This window comes from Carya illinoinensis, chromosome 4 (assembly GCF_018687715.1).
Source record: "Carya illinoinensis cultivar Pawnee chromosome 4, C.illinoinensisPawnee_v1, whole genome shotgun sequence".
Lineage (NCBI taxonomy): Eukaryota > Viridiplantae > Streptophyta > Magnoliopsida > Fagales > Juglandaceae > Carya > Carya illinoinensis.
Window position 1 is genome coordinate 11,860,566 of NC_056755.1, and position 23,778 is coordinate 11,884,343.

The 23,778-nt window shown below is 36.0% G+C and overlaps 2 protein-coding genes across 2 annotated transcripts; one reads left to right on the forward strand and one right to left on the reverse strand.

Annotated features, from left to right (window-relative positions):
• Window positions 1-7,593: 7,593 nt before the first annotated feature.
• Window positions 7,594-8,340, reverse strand: LOC122307638 (succinate dehydrogenase [ubiquinone] iron-sulfur subunit 3, mitochondrial-like). Its single transcript, XM_043120649.1, has 2 exons — window positions 7,982-8,340; window positions 7,594-7,838 (listed from the first exon to the last, which is right to left on the reverse strand). The coding sequence occupies exons 1-2, from the start codon at window positions 8,249-8,251 to the stop codon at window positions 7,623-7,625; spliced, it is 486 nt and encodes a 161-aa protein (XP_042976583.1). The 5' UTR covers window positions 8,252-8,340; the 3' UTR covers window positions 7,594-7,622.
• A 7,309-nt stretch (window positions 8,341-15,649) lies between these two features.
• On the forward strand, window positions 15,650-17,989 carry LOC122307637. The gene has a single exon (XM_043120648.1). The coding sequence runs from the start codon at window positions 16,270-16,272 to the stop codon at window positions 17,680-17,682; it is 1,413 nt and encodes a 470-aa protein (XP_042976582.1). The 5' UTR covers window positions 15,650-16,269; the 3' UTR covers window positions 17,683-17,989.
• The last annotated feature ends 5,789 nt before the right edge of the window (window positions 17,990-23,778 follow it).

The following is a 23,778-nucleotide window of genomic DNA, read 5'->3' on the forward strand; positions in this document are numbered from 1 at the left end:
AGATCTTACTTTTTTTTAAAGTGATCAAACAGCATTTACACACTTTACGATTATATATAAAATTATTAAAAATTAAAAAATAAATAAAAAATTCACACGATTCTCCAGGTACATGATCTTGGAATATTTTCATGAGATAAGGGTCATGTTCCAACTTTTTCCTTAATTATATTTAATCCCCTCATTGTAATTAGAGCACCAATGTCTCATACAAAAAGGCTCATCAATTCCAAATATTTGCTGTTTTGGTAATGGACAATATTTGGTTCATTAAAAACCAGAAAATTCATAATGATAGTAACCTAGCAGTAGAACAGTTTGTCAAAAAAACCATAGATATATATCAGGAACATTACAAAACATGGGGATGGAAAGCTGAAGAATATAACCCTAGATGGAACCCACCAGAATCAGAAGACATGTTTTTCAATCACATTTGATGTTGCAATAAGAAAGGAATGAAGGACATCAGTTGTAGTCTGCAGATCAAAATGGGGAGACATACAGTTTGTGATAACCAAAATTATATTAAATACTGGCCCTAATTAAGGAGAGGCAATGGCAGTTTACATAGAAGTACAAAAAGCATGCTCGAGACAGATAAAAAAATTCATCATAGAAAGAGACTCATCAAATGTCATCAAAAGCATAAACCAACCTCATAAAGAAAACAACTGGGAAGCAGAAGGAGCAGTAAGAGACTCCAAATTCTTGCTAAAAGATCTTGAAGAATGGAGAGCGGTCAAGATACATCGATCTCAAAATCGATGCTCACATTCCATTACATAATGGACATATTTCAATAACTAATTTGAAAAAATCCCTTCAATAGAAATCCCACCATTCTTGTTAGACTTTCATAATGGGTAAGACCCTCTTTGTAATATAGGTTAACTTCCTAAATGAAATCTCTTGAAAAAAAAAATAATAACAAATAGAGCACATTGCCACATTGCCACATGAAAGCCCACAGATCCATGCCAAAGCAAGTTCGGATTAGTTCTGGCACTTATGTACATTTTACTCCATTAATGAACAATTTCGTCTAAGACTCTTTGTTTTTTGTTAACCTCGATCGAGTCTATTGCATGCACTTGTCTCTGGGAAGGATTATACGTAGAAGAAGATGGATTGTACCTTGTCACAACCCTAACTACGCGACTTCAGGAGTTTGATTACATCATTGAACATTTGAACTTGATGGCTTTACACTCAATAGAGTGAAAAAAAAAAAAACTGTCAACCATTTCTTAGCTCCATATAATAAATCACTCGCTAGCTCTCAAACTTCTCCACAAGCAGAGAAAGCAGATGCCTAAATTTCATCTGGTGAATGGCATCTGCAGGATTGAGGCTTTTGGGGCAGGTGGTCATGCAGTTCTTAATAGTTCAACATCGATATAATCTCTTCTCATCCTCTGTCAATGCTTGCAATCGTTCATCCGTGAAGTCATCCCGACTGCCAAAAGAAAACAAATCAATGAAAACAATGCATAAAAGAAGGCATTGATCTATTTTTAGGTCATAATTATAAGTTGTATCAGAGTCAATTTTAGTCAGAAAGATGAGACTCAAGCTATATAAGTAACACCTATATTCATTCTATTTTTACTGATTATTAAGAGATATAATATTATACTTGTCACAAATCCATCGATAGACCTGTACCAATGCAGCAGACCCAAGGAACTCCTCTGGGTTCCACCAGTAGGAAGGGCACAAAGAGTCAGAAATATAAAAGAAATGAAGTCTGGCTCAATAGATCACCAATTGTACGAGTGTATTCATATATATATATGAGTACAAAGTAGTTTAAATTACATTATCTAGATAGATACAAGTATTCAAATATTTAAACATCTGCTAACAAAACACTAACAAAATACAAATGAAATCTACAGTGATTCACTAGATAACTACAGCAACAACTAGGTAATAGTTGTAACAAATTTATCTTGATCAGATGCTGATTTATCAGAGCTAATATATCTAACATCCCCCTGATCTTCCCATCACCTTGTCACGAAGGAGCAAAAATCTGGCCGAAGTTAGACCCTTTGTAAAAATGTCTGAAGGTTGAGCTGTTGTCGAGATGTAACCTGCTTGTATGTCTTTATTAAATATCTTCTCCCTGATAAAATGATAATCTACCTCGTTATGTTTTGTACGGGCATGAAATACTGGATTAGAAGATAGAGCCAAAGCACCAAGATTATCTACCCATAGGCAGGGAGCACTAGTTAGTGGTATATGCAGCTCTTGAAAGAGCATGCGAAGCCAATAGAGTTCAACCACAGTGAATGCCATAGACCTATATTCCACTTCTGTGCTTGATCTTGCTACAACGGGTTGCTTCTTGGCTGACCAAGAAATAAGGTAAGGACCAAAATATATACAATAGCTAGATGTGGACTTCCTGTCATCAGGAGATCCCGTCCAATCAGAATCACAAAAACCATTATGTTGCAATGAGCCCTTGTTGAAGTTTAGAACAAACTGAAAGGTGCCCTTTAGATACCGCAACACTCTCTTAGCTACTACTAGATGATCAGTGGTTGGGCAGTGTAAGAATTGACATAGTTGGTTCACATTGAAGGATAGGTCAAGTCTAGTGAGTGTGAGATACTGTAAAGCTCCCACCAAAGTTTTATATTCAGTAAGATCATTGAGTGGATCCCCTGAAAATTTGGAAAGTTTTGAACCTGAGGTGCAAGGTGTGGAAGTTGGTTTAGCACCAGTCATCCTTGTGCAATTCAATAGATCAATAGCATACTTTCCTTGACTGAGATGGAGACCTTCTGATGTTTTTGTAACCTGAATTCCCAGAAAATAAGAAAGGGGACCAAGGTCTTTGACAGCAAACTCAGTACAAAGGTAAGTAATAAGATGATCAATGGAAGAAAATGAATTACTTGCAACTATTATGTCATCAACATAAATAAGCATATAAACAAAAATGTTATTCAAATGGAATGTAAAAAGAGATGTATCAACTGTGGAGCCATTGAACCCGAGAGCAAGTAAGGCTTGTGACAATCTCAAAAACCAAGCTCTAGGAGCTTGTTTGAGTCCATAGATGGACTTATATAATCTGCACACATGATCAGAGAGATGAGGATCCTCAAATCCTTTAGGTTGTTCCATGTAAACTTCTTCTTCAAGAAAACCAAGTAAAAAGGCATTAGAGATGTCAAGTTGTTTGATAAACCAATCATGATGAATAGCTAATGCTAGTACCAATCTAATTGTGGCTAGTTTAATAACAGGGCTAAATGTCTCATTAAAGTCCACTCCATCAATTTGATTAAATCCTTTAGCCACTAGTCTGGCCTTGTAATGATCAAAACTCCCATCTGATTTTTGTTTGAGCTTGAACACCCACTTATTCCTGAAAATTTTCTTATGGTAAGGTCGTGGACATAAAGTCCAAGTTTTGTTGGCTATGAGGGCATTGGATTCAGCATTCATAGCATCAAGCCAATGTTGGTTTTTCACTGCTCCCTTATAGGTTTGGGGTTCAGAAGGTAAAGTGATGGTAGAGAGAGCTTGGAGAGGATATTTGGTGGAATAGTAGAGATGGTAGTCTAGAAATTGTTTAGGTTTGGAGGAGTTGGTCATGGATTGTGTGATGATTTTAGTAGAGGAGGAGGTAAGTAGATTTATGGTGGTGAGAGGAGTGGAATTAGGTGAAGGAAGTTGGCGCTCAGGTGAGGATGAAACAGGTGGGGTTGCAGAGATAAGATCAGTATGAAGAGCAAGTGGAGAAGGAGCAGGTTGTGTTTCTAAGATGGAAGCATTATGTGGAGCAGGGGGGTTTGTGTCATTGGAAAAACTAGGCTCAAGTGAGACAGATGAGGGAAGTGGTTAGGATAGTCAATGTAGGAGGTGTAATAATAGGAAAAGAAAAAACTAAATTAGGAGAAAAGGAATTAGAGGAAGAACCTGATTGTAAGGCACTAACAGATGAGGGAAAAATATCATGCAAGGGTGAGGAAGCAACAGCTGGAGCCCTTGTATCAGAAGCAGGAAAATTCAATTCATCAAAGATGACATGTCTGGAGATGTAGACTTTCTGAGAATTTAAATTCAAGCATCGATATCCCTTTTGATTTGAGCTATACCTGAGAAAAACACACTTGGTGCTTCTAAATGCTAATTTGTGGGTTTTATAAGGTCTAAGCAAAGGGTAACATACACAACCAAATGTCTTTAAGAATGAATAATCTGGTGGTTTGTCAAAAAAGATGAAGAATGGTGACTCATTGTTAAGGACAGGTGTAGAAAGCCTATTGATGACATATATGGCAGTGAGAAAAGCATCAACCCAATAACATGATGAAGATGGGATTGAGTTAAGAGTGATAAACCTATGTCAGTAATATGCCTATGTTTTCTCTCTGAAATTCCATTTTGCTCAGAAGTATGAGGACAAGTGAGCCTATGTACAATTCCATTGGTAGAGAGGAAATTTTTGAAATCAGTGGAGGGGTATTCTCCACCATTATCAGTCATAATTTGTTTGATTTTTCCAGAGAATTAAGTTTCAAACAATTGTTTAAACTTAAGAAAATAGGAGAATACATCAAATTTGAATTGCAAAGGAAACAACCATGTAAATCTGAAAAAATCATCAATAAATATAACATAAAGTTTACATCCACTGATAGAAGCAATTGGGGAGATCCAAATATTGATTGAAGGCATGAGCTAATCTGGAATGCCAAATATTGATCGGAGCTTTGACACCTTGTAATGTAGTGAAAGAGGAAATGTGAGCAGCTTTAGGATTAGATTTCTTGAGTTTCAGCTGCTTGAGATACATGGGATAAAGTACAGCTTCACTCTGTCCTTGAAGAAGTGTTTCCTTGTTCTGTAAGTCCTTTACAAAGAAATGAGATGATGTGAGCACAAAGTAACAGTTATTGTCATTGAAAAATCTCTGGATGGATAAAAGATTAGAAGATGCATTAGGGCAATGTAAGATATTGTGTAAAAGAAATTTATTTTTGGAGTTAAGAAGCATAGAAGAACCAGTGTTGGTGATGAGCAGACCTCCTCCGCTGCCCACTGTGACCTGATCATTGCGTTGCAGGGTCAAGTTGTCCAATTCAAAAGTAATGTGATTGTTGGCACCACTGTCAAGATACCAAGGCTGTTCGACTTCTTGTGTGCCATGAGTGTGGGCTACCAACTGAGCTGGTGGATATCAACCTTGGTAAGTAAAGTCCATCATGTGATAACAATCAAGGGCTTCGTGGTTACTTTTGCCACAGATTTGGCATGGTAGGACTTTGTTGGAGGTGAAGGGACTGCTGGATGATTGTGGCTTAAGGGAGGAGTTGCTAGTGTTTGAATTGGCAGAAGGTCAATTATAGTTGAAAGGCTTGCCTTGCTAGGTGGGGTATTTGGGTTTCCTGCCATGGTTAAACTTTGGTTTGTTTCTAAAGAAAGCAAACTGAGTGCCATCACTGGGAAGGGTCATGTTTTGAGATTCAAGTAATTACTCATAATTGAGCAATTCAATTTGAAAATCATCAAATGAAATTGGTTTGTCTTGGGTGGCAAAATGAAGAGATGTGATGAAAGGATTATAAACGGAATTATTAAGACCCCCGATGACATAGGAGATCAAGTCTTCCTCATGAACAGCTTTACCTGCTTCTATGAGCTGATCAGACCAATTTTTGGCAAGGATCAAGTAATCAGAGAAAGTTTTAGTGCCCTGCTGCAAAGTTTGAAACTGTCTTTTGAGGTGGGAAATGCGAGATTTGGACTGAGGAGCAAATCTACTAGCCAATGTATTCCAAACCAGTTTGGATGTTGTCAATCCATAGACTGTGGATAGGATCTTCTCACTGAGAGTGGCATTTAACCATGCCAAAATAAATTGATCTTTCTTTTTCCAAACCAAGTAATCTGGGTTGAGATCAGAAGTAGATTTCTTAGTGAAATCAAGAAGATATTGAGATGGACAGATTTCTGACCCATCAACAATGCTTAGTAAGTCATGGCTTCTAAGCACAGGAATGAATTGGGTAGTCCAATTTAGATAATTGGTTCCATCTAGTTTGACAAAAACCAAAGAGGTAATGTTTGAGATAACAAAAGAGGAATTGGATGAGGCCATATAGGATCGAGTTGCGTGAGCAATTTACTGCTCTGATACCAAGTCAAAAATATAAGAGAAATGAAGTCTGACTCAATAGATCACCAGTTGTACGAGTGTATTCATATATATATATATATATATATATATAAGTATAGAGTAGTTTAAATTACATTATCTAAATAGATACAAGTATTCAAATATTTAAACATCTGCTAACAAAACACTAACAAAATACAAATGAAATCTGCAATAATTTACTAGATAACTATAACAACAACTAAGTAACAGCTGTAACAGATTTATCTTGATCAGATACTGATTTATCAAAGCTAATATATCTAACATGAAGTACTACAACAAGCACATAATATGCACTCATACAGCCCGTCTATCTTCTTTCTGTCTGCGGGTGATTGTTTGTATCCCTGCCCATCCTCCAGTGCCTTTCTTGCCTTGAGCCATGGCTCTGTGAATCTATGCATGCAATTGCATGCCATTTGAGAAACATTGCAATTTAGATGAAACCGACTTATAATTGGGGTCAAAAACACAATTTTAGGCTTGAGTGCTAGTAATATTGCAATGTCCACCTTACCACCAATATTTGCGATTGAGTAGAAAATTAGCTCTAAGAATAAAGTGTATTTTGAGTTCGGAATACATTATTTTCATGCTACTTCAATTTCCAAACATATATTTTTGTTCAAATTTTTATGGAGAAATATGTTGTGATCATTTTAATAAATTAATGTGCATTCCATTCCCGTACGTACTGCAATATTACTCTTTATATTTGATCACAAAAATTATCTCTCACCACCATAATAACTTGGTCCATAAAAATTATATGCCGCCTAAAAGAAATTGAAACTTGGTCCCTAGAATGAATATTAACTTAATTCCCAGAATCTCAAAAAACCCTGGCCTTTTGTCCCAAATAAATTCTTCAGAAAAATCCCACCTGACCCCAAAAAAAAGAATAATGCTACGTCTTATCGTAAAGTGTGAAAGCATTATGCAGTTACTTTTAGAAATAGTAAAATTTATAATTAAATTTTTTTTTTTCATGTGGGTTCATATTTATTATTTTCTTAAAGTGATTACACGACGCTTACAAACTCAATACTGCAATATCATTTTCCAAAACAATTGTGACAATCACTAATCCCACAAATCCCAAAATAAGGAAGGAAAAAAAAATCAAAGAATGAAAATAAATGTAACAAATTTCTAAAACTCTCGACTCTGGTAAGACGATATGAAATGAAATAAATAAATAGTAGTAGTTGAGATCATATATAATCTTACTTGTATTGGTGGTAGAAATTGGTGAGATCAACGACGAGATCTTTGACCACAAACATGTGGGGAGAGGGGTTACAATGGTGGCCTTGGAAGTCATGTATGCATTAAGAGCAATACTACATACAGTTGTGAAATTGCAAACGCCGCGCAATCGTTTTGAAAAAAAGTGGGGTCTACGATTAAAAAGTTAGTTTTTTTCATGTAGGTCTCATATTAATTCATTTTTTTCAAAACAACTGTACGCCGTTTGTACAACCACGATTGCAAATATCATTTTTTCTGCATCAATGGGCTTGAGGCATGCCACAGTGTTGGTCCCATCAATATTCATGGCGTATGACCCGCATATTCCTTCTCTGCATGACCTTCTGTAGATCAAGCTCGGATCATCCTCTGCTTTTATCTTCTGCAATGCATCCAAAACCTACACAAAGTTTCACATCCACCTATTTGATTAGAACACCGAAACATCAACAGACAAAACTCAATTATCTTGTTTCTGGTCGGACAATACAACTTAACAAAACAGAAAATTTTAAGCAAGCATGACCAAAAGTAGTAGTGTACCGTGGGGCCACAGTTGGAGAGGTTGACAAAGTAGGACTGCAGGTGGGGCTTGTTGTTGGGATGGTCGGGGTTCCATCTGTAGATTTTGCACTCCTTTACAAGCTTCTTGATGTTGCTATGGATGGTTTCATGTTCCTCGACAGCTTCTTCTGCATGTTCTTGTCCCACAGGGCGATCTTCCAAAACCGGAAACTTTTTTTTATGTTTTTCTGTTCTTCCAAGTATACGTGCCACCTTGTTGTAGCCGTTGCGAACCGAACTTCTTGACATAATCTCTCTCTCTCTCTCTCTCTCTCTCTGTGATTCTCTTAATACTGTAAGGTATAGGTGTCGCTGGATTTTCTTCAGACCCAAACAGAAGCTACGGCCGGACTGGGTATAGGTTTTTTAATGGGCTGGGAACACGTAGTTGCATGGCAGCTACGTGTTAAGAGTATATAAAGCATGCGTCGGTCCAATAGAACACATGATTAACTAACAATCTTCCATGGCAAAGCTCGGGCTCGGGCTTAACAGAGCTCGCATTTATTGGGCTGGAATAACAAGAGCATCTTGGGCCTCTCCTTAGAAGAAAAAAATAGAAACTGAACCAGGCCGGAAAATTTAAAAAACACAAACAAAAAAATACTAATAAATAAATTCTTGAAAAACTTTAAATTATTTCTTCAAATTGAAATATCCTTATAAAAAAAACATTAATCTGCATATCTTATTATTATTGGTATATTTATTTTATTTTTTTAAACCATACACCGACTTGACTTGCATGTTACATACTTTTTATAAAGTATTTCTGTCCCAATTTTGACAGGTTTGCCAGCTTACTAAACGTTCAGAGATGAGATGGATCAGGCGTCGCAGACATGGAAGACAAGTCAAAGGTCAAATTCTGCCACTAGATTTGACTAGAATTTATGGACCACTCTCCTCTGAGCCAGGACATTACTGGACCACCATTCTATGTAGACTTTTACAAGAGCTGTGGAAGACTCCCCCCTCTTCTTGATGGTAAAATATAAATACACGTCATTATTTATAATATTTTAAAGAAAATGGGAGCTGTGTCGGCCTAGAACACCAAATTTATTACCCAAAACAACCCCCCAAATATACGTTTATTGTAGACATGAGGGATCCCCCTACACTACGTATGAGCTGGGAATCAGTCACAAGACGAATTTAGCTTATAAAAGAATCATTATGATTATTCAATTCATCCTTTGAAACTTTCCCTTAAATTCTTAGCGAAATAGGAGATCGAGATCGGAGGGGGAGTGAAAAATAGACACTTTTTTGGGGCTGCTAGGTGGGGTGGGGTGGGTGGGGCAACGTGTATTGAAATTCTCCTCCTTAATCGTGATTACATGCTTATCATGATCATGAAGATTAATATAGCTTCTCTTTATATCACTTTCGTATCAAATCCATTGATTAAGTTTAGGTTTTAGAAAAAAGAAACTAAAAACAAGAGAAGCCAATCATGCAGCTATCACATTAATATTATTATATAATATTGATGTGATGACATTATATATAGATCGAAGTTTATTTGTACGTGCTTTAAATGGACCTGACAGCTAATTCCTGACGTTTTGGTTCTTCATATATGGTAAATTGGTAATTAGTTTGGATCATGAATGTAACAGGTTGTCATGTTTTTAAGTTTTTGGTAGACGGACCACGCGAACTTGTGGGAAGAATTTTGGAGAAGAAGAGTCAAGGGGCGGGAGGAGGGAATCAAAGGGAACCGAATTAATTAACCACCCTTTCAACATTGAAGTTTCAATTAATATTGATCAAGAATACACAATACACACGTTTCCTTTGAACAGAAGATTTCTTTCAACATTGAACATTAATTTAATATCCTAGTGATCGATAAGGAATCACGAAATAAACTGGCCTGGGACGTCTAAGCCATCATAATCGATCTGTTCACCTGCATGCGTTTTGGTTGACATACTCAATGACATTATATATAAGAAGTTGCATTCATTTGGTGCAATTTAGCGTTTAAAGTCAAATGAAAAGAGACAAATAGAAGAGAGAAGAAGCTAATTAGTGGTGTCTAATCATATACCTAAGCAATCCAGAAACAGAACTAATTAAAAATATTGCAGCTTCTTCGGATTAGGTAATCTTCGACCATGAAATTTCAGCTTTGATATGTTGTGAATTTGACCCACATGATGATCATTAGCTTTCCGGCCTGTTTGTTCAGTTAACAAGATAGAATATATTTATATATATATATATATATATATATATATGCAGTATTTCAAAGGTTTTATCACGTACATACAGTTTGGCCGATGAGAATTCCCAGCATGCAGCAGTTTTCTTATACCCTATTATATATTCACCAAATTCAGACAAATATCCCTCAAAAGCTACATTCCATAGACTCCATATATACAATTAAGTTCCCTAAATCTCCATTTTTGCTACAGTACTGGCACTGTACTACACCCTACCAATATTAATTAAATTTAAGAACATGCATGATAACTTATTTCTCTCTTTCTATCTTCCTTTTTTCTTCAGTTAAGTGGTTGTCATATTTAATTACCTTCAGTTAAGTGGTAAATTAATGAATTCATTAATGTCATCCGGCGTTTTCTATTTTTTCTCTATTACTATAATTTTTCTATTTTATAGGTTGTTATTTTAATTTATTTGAGTTAATTAGTCACACTTTGATATTTTATTATTTCCTTTTTATTGTATGATTTCTAATGTGACTGTGTATATATGACGTTCCATTAATTAGAATTCCTTATTTATTTATTTACTAATTTATTTTTCCAATACTCGAATGGTTGATTTTTGTTAATTACTTAATATTATACAATTCATAAAAGGAGAAAAGGAATTTTATTCTTAATTAATATATTATAATTATATATATATGGATCTTTTGAAGGGATATAGTAATTAGTAGTACTTTGATTATTATTTTTGGGATTGATTGATTGAATATGATTTATTTAGGTTTATTATCTTGAAATTTTTTTCTGAATAAATAAAATCAAGAATCAATATTATAAGAAAGAGTAAAAACAAATTCAATGGTATAGATGAAGATCAATATGCATGGAAATTGCTATTGTACTGAAGCGCACACATGATTTAATTACAAAAAGAGTAAAATTAAAGTAACTCGCTTTTCCAAATATGAATTAAGCTGCCACTAGCTAGGCATGTCACAAAATAACTAATAACATATTGAGTGAACTTTTCACATATTCGTATGCTTTGATTCTGATCTTCTTAATTGTACGTTTTAATTAATTTCCTAGTAAGGAAAATGATATACAGCTAAAATAGAACTTCAATTAGGTAGCTAGCTAGGTAGGTAGGTATCCATCTTTTTGGCTGTTTGGATGCTGCATTAATGTTGTTTTGGAATAGCACCAGATCAGAGGATACCACCAAGAAAGAAAGAACAAAAAAGAACAAGGAAAAGATCACGAGACAAATATTCTTTTGAGTGGGGCTGAAGAAATTCTGATTTAGGGAATATATCGTAGAATAGAATTTTATTTGCCTCTAGAAGGGGGTAAGTAACTAGTCATTTATAATCGTCCAGAGACTAACGTACTGCCACTCAAAATGGTTTCTTTTTTATAGTAATTTAAACAAAACAGAAGACTAAAATGGGTTTGATAATATCAAATCAAACTCTAATCAAGGCAGCTGCTTTTTACAAGTTCTAGATGGTCGGTCGATCTCCTTTTCGATCTTTCCTTTTTCTTTTTTAAAAAATACAATTAAAATTACAGTAGTAAAAGGAGTATAAACTATATTGCAAGGCAAACGAAAAATATTATAACAATTGAAAAACATGGGAACTTAGCAATTCCAATTCCATAACTTGATCATCGAGAGATAGACTAAGTACCTAGAAGAGACGATTTTGCTGATTAGAAGACGTTATAACCAACAACAATAGCGTATGCACAGAAAAAGTTTGCATTGAGATATATATAGTCCATCAATTAAATTCTCTTTGACTGTATTAGTAGATAAAGGACATGTATTTAACAGTATCTTCGGCCATTAATAAAAGAGGCATCTAGTCTCACTAAGAACTGGAGGCACGCAAAGCTTATATATGCATGTAGTGGCACATAAGCGGCAAGCTAGCTATGTGTGTAGACAGTTTTGTTTGGTGGATTGGGAATTTGGATATGGTGGTGCATGAATGGGGGCGGTTAATTGTGTGGTATTTGTCGTAAAAGAAAAACTGATACAACTAGCTCTCTACATCCAAATAGAACAATGAATGAAGAAAAATTAAACAAAAGACGAAAAAATAGAAAAGCCTCTGAACTATTAGATATTGACTATTACTAGCTCATGATTAAAGGAGTTGGGTTGTTTGGGAGCGGCGTCTGATGTTTGTGCACGAGACTCTCGCACTAACCAAGAGCAAGTGGAGATGAAGCGAGATAGAGAAAGGAGATGGAGATCAGGAAGACGGTAGTCTGGGTGAAGGAGGGTAGAACCGCAAATCTAATCCTTAAGTACTTTTTGGTTGAAAAAGAAGGAAAAAAGACAAACATATAGCTAAGGACTAAGCTACTGTAGATCAAAAGGATCAGAAAATTAGAAGGTGTTTCGACCAAATAGAATGAAAGAAGAAACCTCCCTCCACCCTAGGTGGGCTCTGACCAAAGAGATCAAAAACTGATGGTGGAGGGATTCAGTGAGAGTGCATATATGCAAGATCAGATAAGATAGAATTTCAAAATTTTGTGAGAGAACTTCTGCATAACCTTCTCTTAGTAGAGAATATCACAATAGAAAATTAAAGCCTTATCCAAGAGTACTATTATTAATTCGTACTTATTATATATTTTTAGTCTTAATTAGAGAATGTAGCTTCGGGTAAGGGTAACTAATATATTGCATGGTAGTTGATCTCAGTTCACTTGGGAGGAAATTTTTGCTTAAAAAAACTAAGCTAAAAAGGAAATTTTTGGTAAAAAGTACTGTTCGTCCTTTTGTGATTCTTTTCTGTACATGCATGCATGGCCTCTTCTGTGGAATTAATGTGCATGTAATTAATCCTGCTGCCAAAGATATACGACGTTGCCGTGGCTTGGGCTTAATAGGAATTGTTGGAAGAAACCCCAAGCCCAACTCATCGATAAGGAACAGCACGTACGCACAAAACGACTTAATAATCCAAGAATTTTGCCAACCAGACATGCACACACTAACACTCGTACCATCTCTGAAGAATTTTTCGTTCTACTACAGTTGTCAATGATTCATATTTGTCACGTGAAGATCAGAGCAGCTAGCTGTTATACGTATAATAAACGTCGAATGAGCATCAAATTAGCTTTATTCTTAATTAAATTCTTCAGCCGTTATCCCAAAGTACGTACACCATATACATTTTACATCCAGAGCGGATGAGAGATTAAAAAAAAAAAAAAATTATCTTTATGAGTCTCGCGGATATTATTTGATATTTTTTTAGAATAAATTTTTTAAAAATAAAAAATAAAAAATCTCTTAGCTCTCTCTCTAAATACAATGAACTCTTTAAATACAATGAACTCTTTTTAGATCTGACATATGTAATAATAATGGAAGCTCGAACCCCACACTATTTCCATCCTATAATGGACTTTTGGGGTAGCTTTTTATGAGATGAAATTATGGTATAAAATACAAATGAGGCTTCAAAGGACATCCCATCAATCCAACGGTCCATCTCATCGGTATTATTCGAGTGATGTATCCCTATATACATATGCAGACGTATCATGTATTTTATATAGCATGTATATCTATGTGTTTAAATGTATATATAGACAGTATAGATATGAGGGGATAGTACGACTTCATTGAAAACGACTTCATTGAAAGCAAGAGAGATAGGTCCCATTGATGGCCAAGTTTTTTCGATATCAAAGACTCCACGTCTGTAGTTGGCAGAGAGAGAGTACCCACTTACAGTAAATACCAAAAACACTAATAACATGTTCAAAGTCGCAAGCAACGTCCGAGCTAAGATATTTAAGAAGGTTTGATCAATGAGTGACACGATCGATCGTTTGAACGTAATAATTATTCCTATTTCAGGAAAAAATAATCAGCACGTAGCTGATTAAAACTAGCAAATGTCTGTCTATATTAAACGAATAACACACAATACATGCATAAACCCTAGCTAACTGTCAGGCTAACCGTCTGAACTACAAATATTTATGAAGGTAGGTATCTAGTTTGGATATACAGTTCTCAGAAACAGTACTATACGACGGTTGAAACTACATTGGTACGTACCATATTGCTTGTAGAACTGGAAGACGTGGGGATCGGGTTAATTTATTAGGGTTAGGGTTTGGTTTAATAGCTCTGGGCCATATATATATATATATATATGCCATTGGTCAAGAAAAGAATATACTCCTATACTCCTACACGTAGAGTGATCAAGACGTCTAGAGCACAAGTTGTGTGTACTGAAAATATATATATGATTTAAGTAATATTAAATTAAATATTCCCTAACGATAATGTTTTAATAACAGTAGTAAATATCATCGATTTCTTTTTAGTTTTGATGGTTGCAGCGAACTTTCAGATGTTGTTGAACTGATCCATCCATCCATCTATCGATCGATTTCGATTGGATGATCTTTTAGTTTTTCTTTTCTTCCAAACAATTTTTCTTTTGCTTTTTACATATAGGAAGAGGGAAAAAGAAGGAATATCATAGCTAGACAGAAAAAAGTGGTGCTAAAAAAATATCAGGTAAAGCTGAAGAATGAAGATAACATGAAAAATGTCAGCCTAAGCATGTTTTCTGCGGGTCAGTAGTACTGTGAAAGATTCTCTGAGGTTCCTCCATATATAATACTCGAAGATATCGAGATCAATTCCTCATAATAATATTTTTACAATGGTTTCTGACTTGGTCAAATCTTATAGGAAAAAAATGATTATTATATGAAAATTATTTAATATTTTTAAATGAAGAGTGCTAAATCTATTTTATATAAAATAATCTTATAAATTGAAATGAGTTCGTGATATGATATTTCAGATTTATTTTATATTAAAAATAATTTTATATTTTGACAAATCACGTTAATTTATAAAATTATTTTTATATTCTAATTAGGGTATTTCTCTTTTTTAAATTACTACCAAAGCATGAAATGGAAAGTAATTATGGGGTGCCGTAGTTTTCCTTGACGATGAAACGAGGTAGTTAACTCTTGCCATCCTTTTAACCTAACCCTGAAGGAAATTAACAGGCAAATATTTTATATTAAATATATAGTTCCGAATAAATTGATTTGCCTATATAAGGATTTAAATAATCTCATAGATTTCATTAATATTTATACGATTTTTTTTTTTATTTTTTTGAGTTTTTTGCAGGGCTTTGAAAAGTAGTACTGGTGACGGTGGTTCTCTTTCCTTTTTACCATTCAACAACCATCACCCTTAATTCGATTGCCTGCCCACCTCATTATTCCAAAACAACAATATATATTTATATAAATAAAAGAGTAATTTCGATAATAATAATATTATTATTATTATTTTCTAGTTTCAATCATATATTCCAAGTTCTAACAGCTCCCTTAACCTTATATCTTTTCTTCTTTTCACACAACGAATCAAAACCACAACTCTCACTTACTTTGACCACTTTAGCCTCAATCCCCCATCACCACCTCTCTATCCCTGCCCCTCTATCATGGCTACCCCACTCTGATCTTTTTGAGTGGAACCTCAGGCAGACGCTAGCGCGCTGCCTCTCTTTTAGAGAAGAAAAGGCTAGAGATCTATCCTCTTTCTCTTCTCTCTTCCCTCTCTTTCTTTTCTCATTTCTCTAAGCCCTTGAAACCCTAATCCACCCCAGCATCATAAATAGTGACAAACCGAAGGTCTGGGGCTTTCATTTATAGCTCTTCCTCAAACCATCAATTTCATGATCTGTGGATTGGTTGATTCTCTTTCTTTACACATACCCTTTTGCTCAAAGACAAAGCAAAAGCACGCAAAGCCACTGTCCTCGTTCTTCCAGATCAGAGAGCCTTTAAAAAACATGGGTACTTTCTGAAAGCTCTTCTTCCAGAAAGATTTCTGTCTCTATTTGCTATTACCTAATGCTTTGTTTTGTAGTTTCCTCTTAAATGGGTCTGAGTAAGTAAGCAAATCTCTCTGCAGCTCTCTCCATATCTCTGTCCCCCCACTTTACATCTTTCCATTTTTACTCTCTCTCTCTCTCGTCCTTCTGTATCTCTAGCTCTGTCATGGATTCCGGTAACAGTACTGGCAGTATGCAATCCTCAAGTGGTGGTGATGAGGAGTATGATTCACGCGCCGAATCGATCTCGGCGTTCCTGAACCCAGCAAGCCATCTCGGCCCATTGCATAACGCTCAGCAGCCGCCGCCACACCACCACCAAACCCTCCCCGCCTCCTCCTCTTCCATGTTCGACCCTTTATCAAACTACTTCGGCCCTTTGTCGTCCTCACGCTCAATCCCACTCACGAACCCGAATTCTTTTTTGAATCTCGATATGGTCTGGTCCAAAACACTAAGATCTGACCCAAATGCCACCGATCTTGGCGGATTGATAACTCCCTCACCCTCGACCCAAAGCCAAGCTTTTTTAACCCATCAATTCGGCGGACAAAGCAGAGACGGTAGTTTTTCCGCCGTACAGATCCCTCCGACATCAGAGCGGGCTTCAGTTTCTGTTTCGGGTACTATTTCAGGTGCAAACAATAATCAAGCTGCAGGCAATAACACTAACGTGGTTCGAAACCCAAAGAAGAGGTCCAGAGCCTCTAGGCGTGCACCTACCACCGTGCTGACTACAGACACCACCAATTTCCGAGCCATGGTTCAGGAATTTACTGGGATCCCCGCTCCGCCGTTCACATCCTCGCCTTTCCCGAGAAGCCGCCTCGATCTCTTCGGCACAGCTTCGACGTCTTTGAGATCAGGGCACTTGGACCCTGCACAGCCTCCGTACCTTTTGAGACCTTTCGCTCAGAAAGTTCAGCCACCCCCATTTCTGTCTTCTTCTCCATCTTCTTCTTCCTCAGCTCCATCCATGTCTTTTCCTAGCTCTTCAATGATTGATGTTTTAGGTTCTAATTCAACTAGTAATGCTTCTCATTCAACTTCCATTAACTACCAGCTTTCTTCTGATTTAGGCCTATTGAAGCAGCCCCATGATTTCATCACCATGCAAAACCCGATTCTCAACCTACAGAATTTCCTCCAAGCCCAACCTAAATTCCCGCTATCCAATTCAGCCATTATTGGCTCTAAAAGTCAAGGTTCTTTGGAAATCCCTTCCAACGATTCTCACTTAAAAATGGGCAATGTTTTAGAGGAATTTGGCTTAAGCCATCAGCACGTTGGTACACAACTCAGTGGGCTTCCAAACATGTCGGGAAGAATGACGTTGTCGAGAAGCGAGAACGATCCTCCTACCAGCTGGGGAAACGACATGGGACCCCACGGCGGGGCTCAAGGGCTCTTGAGATCACTCAACGCAAGCTATGGTAACTCGGAGCGGATTACCAATGGCAAGTTGAATTTCTCGGCGGCTGCTTCATCGGATTTTCATGGCGATAAGGGGCCGGAGAATGTGTCCGCAGCAGCAAGAAGTGAAGGTATGGTGGAATCATGGATTTGTTCATCAGATTAGGCATAACCAAAATGAGAAAGGAAATCACAAACAATAACAATGATCAGATGAGGTACTACGTACTAGGATGATGCATGGAAGAAAATTATCTTGGTGTTCTCCGTCTTTAGCTTGACCACCAACTTTAAAGAGAACATTTTTCTTCTTAAAATATGTAAATAATATAGTCTCATCTTTTTCCTTTCTTTCTTCTTCTTCTTCCTTTCTTCTGTCATTTTCGTACATTCATATACAAACGGCCGTGGTCTTTTCAATGTTTAATTGCCTTGTTTTCAACAGTAAGATGGTGCTTTATATTTGCTTTATATATTGCCTGGTCTTTCATGGTTTCTACATAGATTTCTGGATTTGACCCGTGTATAAGGCGGAATTTAGCTCAGTTCAGGCCACAGGGAACAACAACCCCATCGAACAGTGTGCATCTTCCTCGTACCTTCTCTTCTGATATTTTTCATCTTATCTGAAACTAGAGAGGAAAAAAATCTACTGTTTGGTGCAACTCAGCAAATCTGTCTGGTCCCTCCTTTCAAGCTCCATTTCTCAACTTTCTTATTGCTTTATTTTTTTTTAAATAATTATTTTTAGTTCCTAAAAAGTATCTAAGATATCTAGGAGTAATTGGCGGCGAGATTTGGGGAATCGTAAGCCGCCGCAATATTGTTTATAGATTTCAAATGGATACACATGTTCATGAATATCTTCTTGTGTTTGAGATCTTCATTGTTTTATAAATAGCTTTGGGATGACACCCAAAAGTTTCACACTGGTCCACGCAATGGACACCATTAAACAAGTCTTGGTTCCAACTTCGAATACTAACAAAACCAGTATTTGGACCATATTTTTAAGCGATTATTAATCCACGTAGCTGGTTGTACATTTCAGACAGGATAAGCCATTTCTTAGTTGTACATTTCAGACAAAACGACCTTTTTGTTGGTCTTTAAAGTACAGCCACATGAGGAATATTAGATTTTATTGTGCTCCATTTATATATATATAGATCTTCAATTATTTTCCTCTCTCGATCGAAAAAAACTCATATTTATATTGCATAGTGTTTTTTTTCTTACCGAAGAATCTGTAATTGCTTGGCCAAATGTATTGTTAACGATTAAATATATATATATATATATATGTACACCATATATGATTTCGAAAATATTTCATATTTTATATCAGATAAATACGATCCATTTCAGTTGATTCTGCATTGGATCAGTTTCATTTCATATTTATCATGACACCACACAGTACACACACACATATAGACACTGCTTTTGTTGCATTTGCTCCAATAGATTAATACTTGTGGTAGCTAGGCACGAGAAAGGCGTTTGATTTGTAAACTTCGATAAAGACGCTCTCCTTGTGAAATGCATGTTTCGTTGTTTAGTGTTAAATATTAGAAATGAGACTCGTTGTCATCGATGATTTGTCCATTTTGATACATTTTTTCAGTTGTAGTTTCAAGAAGAACTGCATGGTGTAGACATCATGGGTACACATAGTAATTTTGACCTATATATATATAATGTCGTAGAGATAGTACAAGCTAGCTAGCCAGCGCGGATCACGTCTTTTAAAGTGTAGTACTCGATCGATCAGTTGTTTGAATCTTCCCTAACAAAAAATAATTTAGATCGACCAATGATCGTGACGTCATGACATGTTATCTATATATAATAATGCACACTATATAAGCAAAGACAAGCTGCATATTTCACGTCGCATACATGGTGGTTATAATTTCTATTGTCCACATCCAACTTTAGCAAGGCTAGCTAGAGCGTTTCCTCCCTGCGCGTTTTTGCATGCATTCAACTTCCCGACTCAGAAAAAGGACTAGTTTAGCTAGTTTGAGATAGAGGGAAATTAAAGAAAGAAGAAAGAAAGAAATAATAAAGAGAAATATTTAAATAAAATTGGAAAGATTTATAGAATGAGATGTAGTAGTAGTAGCTCAGCTTAACTAAATATATAAGAACAAATTAATTAGAGAGGAGGAGAGGGTGGAGGATGAGAGAGGGCTGGCTTTTGTAGACCTTTTTGTCAAACAGCTTACATGCTCATAGTTACAAAAGATTTCCAGCCCCGCCAAAGGCTACATGGCACATGACGAGCACAAAAAGTTCCAATGTTAAAAAATATAAAGAAGTAAGAAAAAGCATGCAGCACACCCAAGCACTCCTCTGAAACTATGATCATTATGAGGATTGGATATCTTTCCATGAAATGGTGATTATATATATATATATATATATATATATATATATATATATATATATATATATATATATCTAAAAGTTGGTAATCTTTTTTATTGCAATCGATTGATAGATCATGATCTTTTTCACTTCAATTATAAAGCTTTCACCTCTGGTTTAAAATTAGAATGATGAGAGGTTGGGACGGATATTGGAATGCTTTCAAAATTGTCTGAATCTTATGCAAAAGGAGGGGTGGGGGTAGCGGGGGTACAAACCATAGGATTTTCGGAGACTTTTTTACAAAGGGGGCACTAGTATATTCACTCCTTTTTCAAGATCTAATCTTTCGAAGAAATATGAATAAAATTGAAATGATTAGGCATGAGATTTTGGGGAGATTTAAGGGGCCGAAGGATAGGGCTTTTAAGACAGAGGCGTGTTGTGACTGGCGACACAGCTTCTTTTACCATCATGCATGCTGGCCCATGCCAGTGAATAAGCCTTTGCCCTTTAGCAATGATGGCGTTTCTAGGCTCTCACTCACTCATCCCACGAGCTAAGCTAGCGAATATCAATGGCAGAAACAGTAAGGCAAACCGGGCGAGCAGAATCTCTTTCACTCTTTTTTCCATCAAATTTTCCCTGCAATTTCGAGCCCTAAACTCAGAAAGACACTGAACTTTTGGCATGCATATATACCCCATCAAAAAGGCTGGCAACCTTCCCTCCTCACTTGAGGAAAAAGTAGCTGCAATACCTACGTGTTTGATTTGTTTAATGGGGCGCATGATCGATTAATTAATCTACATATATATATATATATATATAAGGAAATCGCCTGCCTTTGGCCCACACACTATTTGAACTGAACCGTTTTAGGGTTGTAAGACTTTCCCTTTTCGAATCGTGATCTCACGCTTAGATTTACTTCAAACGAAAGAATTCCCCATGCATCACCTTTTTGTCTAATATAATGGTTCTCTCTTTCTAAGTTGAACTAGGATGTCCCAAGATCAGCAGCCGAAACATAACGGAGCCTACTCCAAAAGAAGGAAGAGGGGGGGGGGGGGGGGGGGGGTTTGGAGAACAAGAAAGAAATCCTAAAGGAGCTCAAATTCCAATTAATTTATAATTTTATAATTGCCGTGGTTTATGCACGGAACCAAGAGGAAAATAGAACGAGTGGAGGCCGAGTCTTTCAAGGTCTAATTGGTGCTATACTTCTGTTGTGGTTATAACAAGACTTCTAGCTAAGCTTCGATCGGCTCTAATACTTCCACTAGAATTTTTCAATTTTAAACATATTATACGTCACAACTATGTAAGTATTGTTGTTATTTACGTCTACCGACCATTATTTGGATCGGTCTATGTTGGAAGATCTCCACCGGCATTAAGGCTTGTACTTGTAAATTAGGAGAAATCAAATCTGATCTTAAATATAATCTAAATCCTTTAAAGAGTAATCTATACATACCACACTTTCATTTCATTTTCATCTCATTATATAAGACGTGACATATTTAATATTATTAAATAATAAAAAATAAATATATTACATTATACATAATATGATAAGAATAAGATAATAATGTGGTATATAGAATTTTTTAATTAAAATATATATATACGCGTTTCATCAACACGAATTTGAGTTCACCACGAGTATAGTAGTACAAATTAAGCCAATAATTCTAGATCACTAAGATAACATTCATGAATCGTTAACCCCTTAAAATTTTAAAAGTTTTATGTAATAAGTGAGCTATAGTCTTGAAATAAACAATGAACATTAATTTAGCCAATGCAATGACAAATTTAGAATTTTGGATGGCACTGTTCATTATTTGAACTCCATGTCATTAACCCCCTCTCTCTCTCTCTCTCTCGATCTCGATCTGCATATTATTAAGCATTTAAAAGATAAAAACAAAAAGACAAAAAAAGAAGAATAAAAAGAGAACGACGTGACTTTTTGGTAGAGCCAATGTCAAGTCCAATCATTCAAAAAACCGACACGGATAGGAAAAATAAAAAAATAAAGAAAATTCATGATATTATAGATTCTTAACCACTTCCTATATAAAAATTACGTCTTTTCAAAATAATTAGCGAACTCATTCGGAATCTGAAAAAGGGTACTGGAATTAATCGTAATTCGTATTTGGTACAGGGTGCCTAACTAGAATTTAACATTATCTGTTGTCTGTCTTAGTGGGTCAGAGGTGATTTTCATGAATCCTACATTGTCTGCCACAAAATTCCACCTTACTCTACTGTAAGAGTTATTGTAGCTAGACCCAGCCAGGCCATCCAAATTATGATCATCATGTCCCTTTGCTAATTGCCTCCCACTTTCAACAAATTCCAACGAAGAAAAATTATTATAAATGCACCAAATTAAAGTAGTTCCGATGATCATGATCAGGATAATGCCGTACGGACACCCGGTCCCTAGCTAGCCTGCATGCTTACGCGGCCAAACTCGAACTTCAACAGTGCGTACCACTCTACTCGACTCGACTCGACTCTGTTTGCCCTAATAAACTAGATCGAAATACTAGCTGCAAATTTCTCAAACGAAGTTTTCTGAGTTTTGGTACGAACCCTGCATGCTAGCTAGCTGCCTCTCTTTATACTATAGAGATCTGAAAAAGCTATGTTATGACTTTAATCAGTTTACTGCTTTTCATTATATCTATCCTGATTTTGATATTGCAATCAGGTTTTCTTTGACATCCTTATCAAGCATATAAATATCCCAAATTCTCTCTCCTTTGTTTTTTTTTTTTTTTTATCAGATATAGAGCTACACATGAACATCACCTATTGATGAATGGAGTTCTTTATATATCTCCTCAGGTTTGGATTTTTTCATATATCGTACATGAAATGTATTAAGTTGTTGATGTATAAAATCACTTAAAATGTGATAAGATATATATAGAATAAGAAGCAGCATTATTCATCAGCTTAAAGACCCAACTCTGAACACAATATATATAGTTGAATAATTAAAGTCTCAATCTAATTACTTAGCTGCTCCTTAATTAACCCCTCTTTCTAACACTTGGAATATATATAGAGGCACGTACAGCATATATGGTCACGTGGACGCACACAAAAAGACATGCACAGAAAAGCGCGTACAGCAGATGGAATGGCTCCATGTGAGGCCAATTAGTGAGAAGTGTAGTGAGTTTTGGTGTGCGCCACTTGCTGGATTTGTCTCCCAGCTAAGCTCGCAACAGTGTGTTTATCTATGGAAACCCTTTTTAGGTTACGTGCATATACATCAACGAGAGAGAGAGAGAGAGAGGGGGGGCCCATTTCCAAGTGCAAACCCTCCTCTGTCTCATCATGTTTGCTCCCTCACCCCTTCATGATGCCAATTCCTGGCCTCATGAGCGCATATTGATGAAATCATGACAACTGAGTCAGCAAATTGGCCCCCACATGTATAACTCTCACCCTCTTCCCACTATATTCCATATTCCCACTGTAAAAGAAAATATAAATATATAATATTTGTACTCCATATAGAATATATTTCGTACGGTCCAAGTTATATACTGCTCATCTAGTGCTTTTCAGTCTGACGAATATCTGAGACAAAAACGCATAGGCTTGCAGCTGCACAAGATTGCCAATATGGCATTGAACCTGCAATAAGATATTAATAATTGACAAGGCAACTCAAAAAATTCTCTCTTTTTTTTCGTAGATGATAATTAAGAAATATATGATAGATAATTAGGAGTTTATTTTAAATGATCCTTTTTAATCATTTGATTGAATTGAATGATCTGATATATGAAGATTTAAGGTATCCAGCATATAGAACCTTTTGATCTTTAAGGCATCCACAAATCTCGTACGTTCTCTC

Coding starts and splice junctions, on each gene's coding strand:
- LOC122307638 (XM_043120649.1), bottom strand. CDS start 8,251: ATGTCAAGAAGTTCGGTTCGCAACGGCTACAACAAGGTGGCACGTATA. Junction 7,839..7,981: donor TCTCCAACTGTGGCCCCACG/GTACACTACTAC, acceptor AACTTTGTGTAG/GTTTTGGATGCATTGCAGAA.
- LOC122307637 (XM_043120648.1), top strand. CDS start 16,270: ATGGATTCCGGTAACAGTACTGGCAGTATGCAATCCTCAAGTGGTGGT.